Source organism: Borostomias antarcticus (genome assembly GCF_949987555.1).
Source record: "Borostomias antarcticus genome assembly, chromosome: 16".
NCBI classification, from domain to species: domain Eukaryota; kingdom Metazoa; phylum Chordata; class Actinopteri; order Stomiiformes; family Stomiidae; genus Borostomias; species Borostomias antarcticus.
This window is the reverse complement of record NC_140249.1, coordinates 14,739,508-14,749,507: the sequence shown is the minus strand read 5'-3', so window position 1 is coordinate 14,749,507 and position 10,000 is coordinate 14,739,508. Positions and strand designations below refer to the sequence as shown.

General features: G+C 52.7%; 1 protein-coding gene across 1 annotated transcript in view; it reads right to left on the bottom strand.

The window, feature by feature from the left end:
• Positions 1-10,000, bottom strand: part of pdhx (pyruvate dehydrogenase complex component X) — a 43,602-nt gene that overhangs the window by 21,578 nt on the left and 12,024 nt on the right. The window contains exons 4-5 of the mRNA XM_084450980.1: positions 4,036-4,247; positions 1-45 (exon numbers count right to left, since the gene is read on the bottom strand). The exon at positions 1-45 is cut by the window's left edge and continues 54 nt beyond it. Of these exons, the coding sequence (XP_084307106.1) occupies positions 1-45; positions 4,036-4,247 (257 nt within the window). The remainder of the gene's footprint in view (positions 46-4,035; positions 4,248-10,000) is intronic.

Below are 10,000 nucleotides of genomic sequence, written 5' to 3'. Positions count from 1 at the left end.
CCGTGTGTGTCCAGGATGTGCCTCGCCGCCGGGCTCAGACGCAGCCTGTGAGAGAGAGAGAGAGAGAGAGAGAGAGAGAGAGAGAGAGAGAAAGAGAGAGAGGAAGAGAGTGAGAGAGAGAGAGAGAAAGAGAGAGGAAGAGAGTTAGAGAGAGAGAGAGAGAGACAGAGACAGAGAGAAAAAGATAGAGGGAGGAAGAGAGAGAGAGAAAGACAGTGAGAGAGACAGAGAGAGAGAGAGTGAGAGGAGGACAAGGCCAAATCACGGTTCAGACAGAAGGACCAGCATGCAGCAGGAGCAGGACCACAAAAGCACAACTGTGACGCGAACTGCAAATAAACGTCTGACCCGACGCGTCTGCCCTCGCGCAACAACCCCCGCTCAGCTCTGAGGCCATGCCGCGGCACGCCTCCCGTTTCTCCCAGTCTACACTGGCTGGGTGATTTCTCCCGTCTACACTGGCTGGGTGATTTCTCCCAGTCTACACTGGCTAAGTGATTTCTCCCAGTCTACACTGACTGGGTGATGACGGCGCCGTTGGTCAAAGGAAGTGGACGACTGTCGAAGCGGATTGCCTTTTTTTTTTTTTTTTTTACATTTTTTAAAGACCCAATCCGCCGTCCGGCTCCGGGCTGATAATCAGCCGACAGACGCGCCGCTGTTCGCCCGCGAGCCTCGTGACCTTCCGCCCCCGCGTGGCTTGAGGCGGGGGAAACGTCGGAACATGCGTGGACACACACACAAACACACACACACACACACACACTCACTCAGCATGTTGTGTGTGTTGGCAAATCAAACAGGCCCTGCTTGTGGGTTTGTTTTGGACATGTCCCCCCCGGCCTTCCGGACGACTGTTTATTGTGTCAATACGAGCTCCGCAGCCTCTTCCCTGTCGGGACCTGTGAGCGGTGTGGGGCTGTCTTACTCAGCCTCTTCCCTGTTAGGACCTGTGGACGGTGTGGGGCTGTCTTACTCAGCCTCTTCCCTGTTAGGACCTGTTGGCGGTGTGGGGCTGTCTTACTCAGCCTCTTCCCTGTTAGGACCTGTGGACGGTGTGGGGCTGTCTTACTCAGCCTCTTCCCTGTTAGGACCTGTGGGCGGTGTGGGGCTGTCTTACTCAGCCTCTTCCCTGTTAGGACCTGTTGGCGGTGTGGGGCTGTCTTACTCAGCCTCTTCCCTGTTAGGACCTGTTGGCGGTGTGGGGCTGTCTTACTCAGCCTCTTCCCTGTTAGGACCTGTTGGCGGTGTGGGGCTGTCTTACTCAGCATCGCTACTCTGCTGGGCGGGCGGGCTGGTAAAGGTTCCATTCAGGATTTCGACCACACCACAGCACCGAAACTGCTCTTGTTAAGGTCTTCAATGACATCCATTTAAACACAGACAATGGCAGAATTTCAGCGCTGCATTCGACACAGTTGACCACAACATATTATTAGGCCGACTGGAAAACTGGCTGGGAATTTCTGGCACAGTGCTAGACTAGTTTGAATCCTACTTGAATGACAGGGACTACTTTGTGTCTATAAGCAATTATAAATCTGAGAGGACAAAAATGACCTGTGGAGTTCCCCAAGGCTCCATTCTGGGGCCTCTTCTGTTCCCAACATTTACATGCTCTCACTATCTCAACTTATGAAAAACAACATATATTACTATAGCTACGCAGATGACACACAAATGTATATCACCATAACACCAGGGGACTATAATTCCATACAAGCGCTGAGTAAGTGCATTGAACAAATCAACGATTGGATGTGCCAGAACTTTCTTCAACTAAGCAAAAATAAAACTTAGGTAATTGTCTTTGGAGCCAAAGAAGAACCATTAAAAGTCAGCGCTAAGCTCCAATCAGTAATGCTAAAAACCACAAACGAAGCCAGAAATATTGGTGTAGTCATAGACTCTGACCTGAATTTCAACAGTCACATTAAGACAATTACAAAGTCAGCCTACTATCACATGAAGAATATATCAAGGATTAAAAGTGGATCACATCACTCCAGTTCTGAGGTCCTTACACTGGCTTCCTGTCTGTCAAAGAATTGACTTTAAAATCCTGCTGTTGGTTTATAAAGCACTGAATGGTTTAGGGCCAAAATATATTTCTGATCTGCTGCTACGTTATGAACCATCCAGACCTCTGAGGTCATCTGGCACAGGCCTGCTTTCTGTCCCCAGAGTTAAAACAAAACATGGAGAAGCAGTGTTCAGTTTTTATGCTCCACATTAGAGGTCTTCTCGGGTCCAAAAAGACGGACCCGAACCCGAATGGATCCGATAAATTCGTTCCGAGATCCGACTGGATCCGATCATTTGAAAAAAATATATATACCGACCCGAATTTGTCCCGAGACATTACAGACCCGATCCGATAAATGTCCGAGAGCAGGAGTAGGACAGAGACCCGAGTTCGGGTCGGGGGATCCGACAGACTATTTAAAGTTGCTACTAAAATGCCACACTGCTAAAAACGTTTATCAGGTCGTAGTCTCCCTACAACATATGGTAGCCTCATACAATCAATCAAATAATCGATCAAAACAGAAAGACCTAACGTGAAGAACTAGTCTAGGCTATATGAAATCAATCGCTATTTATAACAGCGCCTACTTTCTTCTCCTCTTTGTTGACAATATGCATGAAGTTGGCCCAGACAGAAGAGGTGCCGGTGGGTTTGACCTCTTTATATTCATTATTCTGTAACTTTAGTTTAACATCAGACAAGCTGCTAACGGTGTCCATCTTTCTTTGTTTGCTATTTTCCCCGCTCTGTCTCAACTCGCAATCACGCATGCGTTTCTCTCGTGAGATTCAGCGCTGCGCGCCAAAAGAAAATAATGATTAAAAAAAAGAAACGATTCAGCGCTGCGCTGATCACGGATCTTCTCAGATCCACTCGGGTATTACACATAATGATAAACAGACCCGGGACCGACGGTAATAGAATGGGATCCGACCCGGACCCGACTGACCATAATAAAACGAGGAAACGTGGACCCGAACCCGTACGGGTCTCGGGTCCCTCGGGTATACCCGACCCGTGAAGACCTCTACTCCACATATCTGGAACAAACTTCCGTCTGCTGCAACTCAGTTCTTTTAAATCAAGACTGAACTTTTCTTTTTGCCGCTGTGTTTTATTAAATCAAATAATTATTCACTCATACACTGCACTAACTTGTATTCCTGAATTTTATTTTTCCAGCATTTTGTTTTAAATGTTCTTTTTTCGCATTTCATTTTATATGACCTTTTATGTGTTTCTTCCACTCTGTCTTGATGCTTTTAATGTCTCATGTAAAGCACTTTGAATTGCCTTGTTGCTGGAATGTGTTATACAAATAACGCCTTGCCTAAAGAAAGGTGCGCCGATAATCAGAATGGCTTCCGACGTGCCACGGATGAGACTCAGCTAGCGTGACTGACTGAGGGAGGAGGGAACGGAGGAGGAGGAGGAGAGAGAGGGAAGGAGGAGGAGAGAGAGAGGGAAGGAGGAGGAGATAGAGGGAAGGAGGAGAGAGAGGGAAGGAGGAGAGAGAGAGGGAAGGAGGAGGAGAGAGAGGGAAGGAGGAGGAGGAGGAGAGAGAGGGAAGGAGGAGGAGAGAGAGAGGGAAGGAGGAGGAGGAGGAGAGGGAAGGAGGAGGAGAGAGGGAAGGAGGAGGAGGAAAGAGAGGGAAGGAGGAGGAGGAGAGAGGGAAGGAGGAGGAGAGAGAGGGAAGGAGGAGGAGGAGAGAGGGAAGGAGGAGGAGAGAGAGGGAAGGAGGAGGAGAGAGAGGGAAGGAGGAGGAGAGAGAGAGGGAAGGAGGAGGAGGAGGAGAGAGAGGGAAGGAGGAGGAGGAGAGAGAGGGAAGGAGGAGGAGAGAGAGAGGGAAGGAGGAGGAGGAAAGAGAGGGAAGGAGGAGGAGGAGAGAGGGAAGGAGGAGGAGAGAGAGGGAAGGAGGAGGAGGAGAGAGGGAAGGAGGAGGAGAGAGAGGGAAGGAGGAGGAGGAGAGAGAGGGAAGGAGGAGGAGAGAGAGAGGCGAGACTCACGGTCCTGAGGGGTCCGCTGCTCTGGGTGCGGGCGGAGGCGGTTGGGCGGCGGCGGTGGCGGCGGCAGGAGGGGGAGGAGCCAGGCCGGGAGGAGCCGGGCCGGGCGCGGCCGCCGCCGGGGGAGGGACCTCCACCTGCCTCCAGTCCTCTCCCTCTTCCACCATGAGGGCGATGAGAGTGCCCAGGGGCACGCCCCGGCTGCCCTCCTCCATCTGCAGACAGACACACGCAGGAGAGAGACTTGAGCTGGAGGCGCATTTTTTGCGAGATGTAAAGAGACTAATCGGTATCTCTCACAAACGAAAGCTTTCCAAATAAGACGCATGCGAAATCTGTCATATCGGGATTTTTCACGCAAGATTTCATAATGGAAGCCTTGAGAACGTATCTGTGCGTTCAATGTCAGACAGATGAGCGCCTATCTAGCCTAAACGCACTCCCATGAATACTGCTCCGGCTATCTCAATGGCCTTCATTCACATTATTCAGAGTAGCATTTACAGGACAATATGACAGATTATAAGCCGTCCAATGTAGACGATGAATGGATGGTGAGGGGGTGAGGCTCGGGGTGGTGACAGGATCGCCCCTCGGCCCCGAGAGGGGGGGAGGGGAGAACCACACCTAACCTGCACCAAGAACAATGAATGGATTTCAATTCGATATGAACCGAATGTTCGAACGGCCAGATTAACGCGTCGCTATAAAGGCGTTCGGCTATTTCAACAGCGTTCATTCACATCAACAAATATTTGAAGTAGCCTAGCATTTACAGGACAATATGACCAATTATAAGCTGTCCAACTTGCCGAGCGCGTTCAATGTGCAGACGACCGCGCGCGCGGTTTGTTTTCGCCTGAATAACTTGGTTGAGAGGATAGCCTGTGGCTTGGGCGACGGCCTTCGGGTGTAGCGGTCCTGAGAGAGCTTGGTAAACAGACCCGACGTAACTGTGTTATAGAACAGGTGTGCTGCTGCTGCTACCGCGTGGTCGGACCGAGGTGATGGCGTTGTACCGAGGTGGGTGAGGGAGATGGGAGAGCAAAGTTAAATCCCTGCGGGCCGACACACCGACAATGTCATGTTTTCACTTCATACTCAGTCGACTGGAGGAGTGATGGAGTCGGGCCAGCTGAGAGGAGAGACAGCAGGGTGTGTGTGTGTGTGTGTGTGTGTGTGTGTGTGTGTGTGGAGGACGACAGAGCCAGAGAACAGAGACGGGGATGAAGGCCTCTTGACACGCCAGCCGTTAGGGTTACCACCTCCCGGGTCACAGCCTCCTCAATTCACCCCATTCCCCATTCTGACGAAACGTACCGAAAGCAGGCGGAGCGCCTCTAACGGACGAGGGAACGGGCGCCGGTTCCCTCGCGCCCCTCGGTTCCCCATCCCTCACTGTGTTAGCGCCGGCCTGCGACAGCGCGGCCCACCTCCTCCTCGCCGGCTAGTTTCCCTGGGTCAATATTCATTAGTTCTGAATGAGGGGCCAGGCACAACAGAGAGATGTCCGGGAGGCATTAGGTCAGCGAGCGTCACTCCTGTTAGAGGTGTAACTCCGGCTGGGGGGAGGGGGCAGGAGAAACAGGCCAACTGAAAACAAAACACCACACCATCTCGTGCAAAGGAGGAGGTCTCTGTTTGAACGACGCTACGCTCCGCCTAGATCACAAACAAATGAGAAGCAAACTAAATGTAAATCAACCTAGTCTTGCCGGCGTTCACATTCGGAGACCTGCGTTGGCGGAAACTAGGCCTCCTCGCACACGCCCTCGCCATGGCGCCCTCCCCCTGCCTGCCTGCACACGCCACGGTCGCTCCCCTGAACACGGGCTCCAGCTAACCAGAAACAACAGCGCCAGGCTGGGAACACCTGTGCTCACGGACCTGGGTCTGCTTTGTTTAGCCTTTATTCAACCAGGAAGATCCCATTGAGGTTACATTAGGCCCGGGTCGGTCTAATAAACTGGAGGTTCGTAGAGTGGGTGGTGTCTCGATCCGCAACTTGGCTGTTCTGGCTCGGGGGGGTGGGGGGTGGGGTAGAAAAACGGCCTCAATGTTGTGTGGACCTAAGGGGGCCGCTGTGTGGCACGCGCACACACACACACACACACACACACACACACACACACACACACACACACACACACACACACACACTGAAACATGGCACTACCAACATGAGTTGGAGGAAGCTCAGTCTGCCGTGTTTGTTGTGGGCCTGTGTACTTTTCCTTCACACGCTGGGGGCTGCAGGTGTGTGAGATGGTAGTATAACCCCCCCCCCCCCCCCCCCCCCCCACTCTGCGTTGGCAGGTGACTCATGGCACCACGTGGATGCTCAGGGAAATCAGGGGCTTCTGGAAATTTCCATAGAGAGCTCCACCCTCCACTCCTTGTTTTCCTCCCCCAAAAGGAGACGCACAGACACACGACCTGGGAGGGGGAGGGGGTATGGCGTTAGCAAGGGTTAAACCAGACAGGCTAGGGTGCTTATCTTCCAATTCTAAACCCATTGAATCAGTGTTGGGTTCATACTGAATCAGGCTCCGCCCATGACGGCGCTGACGTCTCCCGCGCTCGGTTCCGCTGCGCCGCGCAACGTTCGCTTCTCTCCAAACAGCCGCGGGTTGAATAAACAGCGCGTCTGCCGCGCCAGACCGAAAAACACACACGAAGCCAGCCGAAACCGAAAGTACATTTTCCTGCAAACGAACGGTTTCTCGTCTTCTGTTACGGCTTGGAGCTTCACGCGCCCCGAGGCCCCAGGCTCCTGAACAATGATGGAGGAAGGGAGGGGGGATATAAACACAGAGTTTTGCACATTACTGTTCTGCTTGACAGTCGGGCTCAGCGGAGTGTTAGCGCTGGGTTGTTCCCAGCCCCACAGGCAGATCCCCTATAAACACTAATTAGAGGCTGGGGCTGATTTAATAACGCTGGCTCACAGCGGCTGCTATGTGCTGGGCGGCCGTCTTCCACAGCTCTCAGCTGATCAACATTATTGTTCTTCCCACTGTCACTTTTTTTCCCCCACACTGTTCTTCACAGATGGCCTTCTGTCTTCTGCATGGCCGTCTTCCGCCACGCAACACGGACTGGCTCGCGCGCGCACACAAACACACCCACACACTACGGGGCTCAACACTGCCATCATCTGGCTGCTAAAACGGACACGGGAGTCATCTCGTCTCTGCGTTTAGGAAAGGGCTGGGAGTTTGAGTCCTCGGCGGGGAGAGCGAGAGAGAATATCCAGGCTCCTGCGAGTTCGTGACGAGTCAACGCGCATGACAGGTTTACTTTGTCACCTCGGCGACAGAGCTGCCAGTTCGCTGGTTTGAAGGGAGTGTGGCGGCGCTGGGCGGTAATGAGCTGGTCAAACGACGACTCTGGAGAAGCAGCGTGTTCACACCTGCCCCGCATCCCCCCCCCCCCCCTCCCGACGGTCTCACCAGAGACCTATAAACCACACAATTAGTCTCTCTGGGCGGGAGGGAGTGAGACAAGCTCTGTTTTACTTTGGGACTAAGTATATACGTTATTGATCTGCTGGGAGAGGGAGGCGGGGGAGAGGAGGCGCGGTTTGATTGAACCTCGTCACGGGCTTTAACTTGTTACCGGGCAGACTAGACTATAATAAGGGCCAGATGAGGGTTATTAGCCGCCGCAGACAGCCTTTTGATTTGAGCTGCTTTCTCACTGTGACAAATCGAGAGCGTCTGAAAGTGTCTGTGTGGTCACACGGGGCTGTGATGTTATAAAATACTCCATGCGTAACGTTAGACGGTTAACCCCTTCATCACCATTCAACATACAGCACTTGCTAACTATAAAACTCCAGAGAGGCACATACAGTACTATGAAACTCCAAACACGTTGTGTGCCTCAAATCAGAGGGAATTTCAGCCCAAACCGTCGGACGATATCTTATCACAGGAGGATATTAGTTAACGGCCTATTACCTCACTAGCGCACAATCAGGACAGAGGCCAAAACACGACGTCTCTGAAGCCGAGCCCCGGATGGTTCGCTAGCATGGGCGCATTGTGGACACAGACTAAACACTCATTACCCAGTGTGAACGGCTAAACACACTGTCCCGTTATAAGTCCATGGGAGACGCAGCACTGAACCAACGTTCAACCACATAACCGATAGCCAGCGTGTATCTTGTAGACTGACAGCGCAGCCACCGTACAAATAGGCTAGCCGACCTCTCCAACCATCGAAAATACCAACTACAATAAAGACACAAGGAGGCAGTGACAGACTGAGATGACGCCTGCCTCGCTTCATCAACGTGAGGCGCCCTGGGAGGAAGACACCTGACACTTCCAGCCCCCGACTGACCATCAGCCCGGCCGCTGACAGACGCGACCGGACGGGTCACAGCGACACACAGCCCTGCGGCTCCGAACCGGGACTAAACCCGGGAGAGGACGAGCCGGTTCTTCGCAGACCGACTCGCGCGGTGGTCATGGGGGGGAAAAGACCGGGCGCCGAGCCTACAGACCGGATGTTACATCGGTGTTGCCTCAAGCACTTGTTTCACGATTCTTATCTTTTGGATTATTATAATATCGACACGGTGGAAATAAACTGTTGAAACGGGTTGATTAGCATATGATGAGCAGGGGGTGGATGATTTGAAGGTCCTCTTGACTACACACGGTGTGTCTGGGGAAGATTCAACATTCATGATTTGTTTATGAGCCATTAATAGCCTATGGTTCACACATACTAGTAATGTGACCAGGGTTAAGGCACACGGTGTTCAGACAACACAGGACAGGGTTCAGGACAGGACTGTGCAAACACATAAACAGTGTAAATAAAATACAGTGCAATGTGCAAATTACGATATGGTAAAAAATACGGGGATGCACAAATGCAATATACATACTATACACAGAATGGAGTGTGTTGAGTGTGTGTATGTACAGTGAGTGTGCAGTGTAGTGTGGTGAGTGTATGAGTGCAGTGTAGTGTGGTGAGTGTGTGTGTGTGCAGTGTAGTGTGGTGAGTGTGTGTGTGTGCAGTGTAGTGTGGTGAGTGTATGAGTGTGTAGTGTAGTGTGGTGAGTGTGTGTGTGTGTGTATGTGTGCAGTGTAGTGTGGTGAGTGAGGTATGTGGAACAATCAGAGGTCGGGTGCAGGTGGTGCAGGGTGTGTGTGTGTGGGGGGGGGGGGTCGTGGGGGGGCACAAGCCTTGTTGATGAGTCTGATGGCCGTAGGAAAGAAGGCGTTTTTGTGGAGCGCAGATTAAAGCCGACACGGGAAAACCACTGTCAGGCAAGCACCGTGATCCACGTCTGACATCTCCATCTATCCCTCCCTCCCTCCCTCCCTCCCTCCCTCCCTCCCTCCCTCCCTCCCTCCCTCCATCCATCCATCCGGCCGTTCATCCACCCCTCTGCCGTCTACCCAGCAGCGACTCATCTCCACTCCCCCTCAGTCCGTCTCCGTTCATCCCTCCATCCGCTGCTCCCTGTCATTCATTCAGCGATCCATCACAGGGCACAGACTGACTGGCCGCATCAGCTCTGTGTGCGTGCCCGCGCGTGTGTGCGTGCGTGTGTGTGTGCGCGTGTGTGTGTGTGGGGGGTGGTTATAGTCTTTGATTGATTGTATCCAGGGAAGGTTTCCAGATTGAAGCCCTGAGGTCAGGGGGGGGTGGAGGTGTGGGAAGCTGGGTAATCTGAGCGTTGATGTGCAGGGTATCCCTTCCCCCACCACCACAGATCCCTAACCCCGCCCAAAACTACACCGGCGCAGCTCCGTCACCCTGCCCTGTCCCCCCCCAATTACACTCCTAATTTAGAAACCGTCTCCGGCACGGTGGGCTAATAATGTTCTAGGACCCAGGGGGAGCCAAACCCTATATTAGACCCTGCCTCAAACACACCACCGCCATCACTGCTACCCCAACCCTCCCCTCCCCCCTCCCTCACACACACACCTCCACTAAC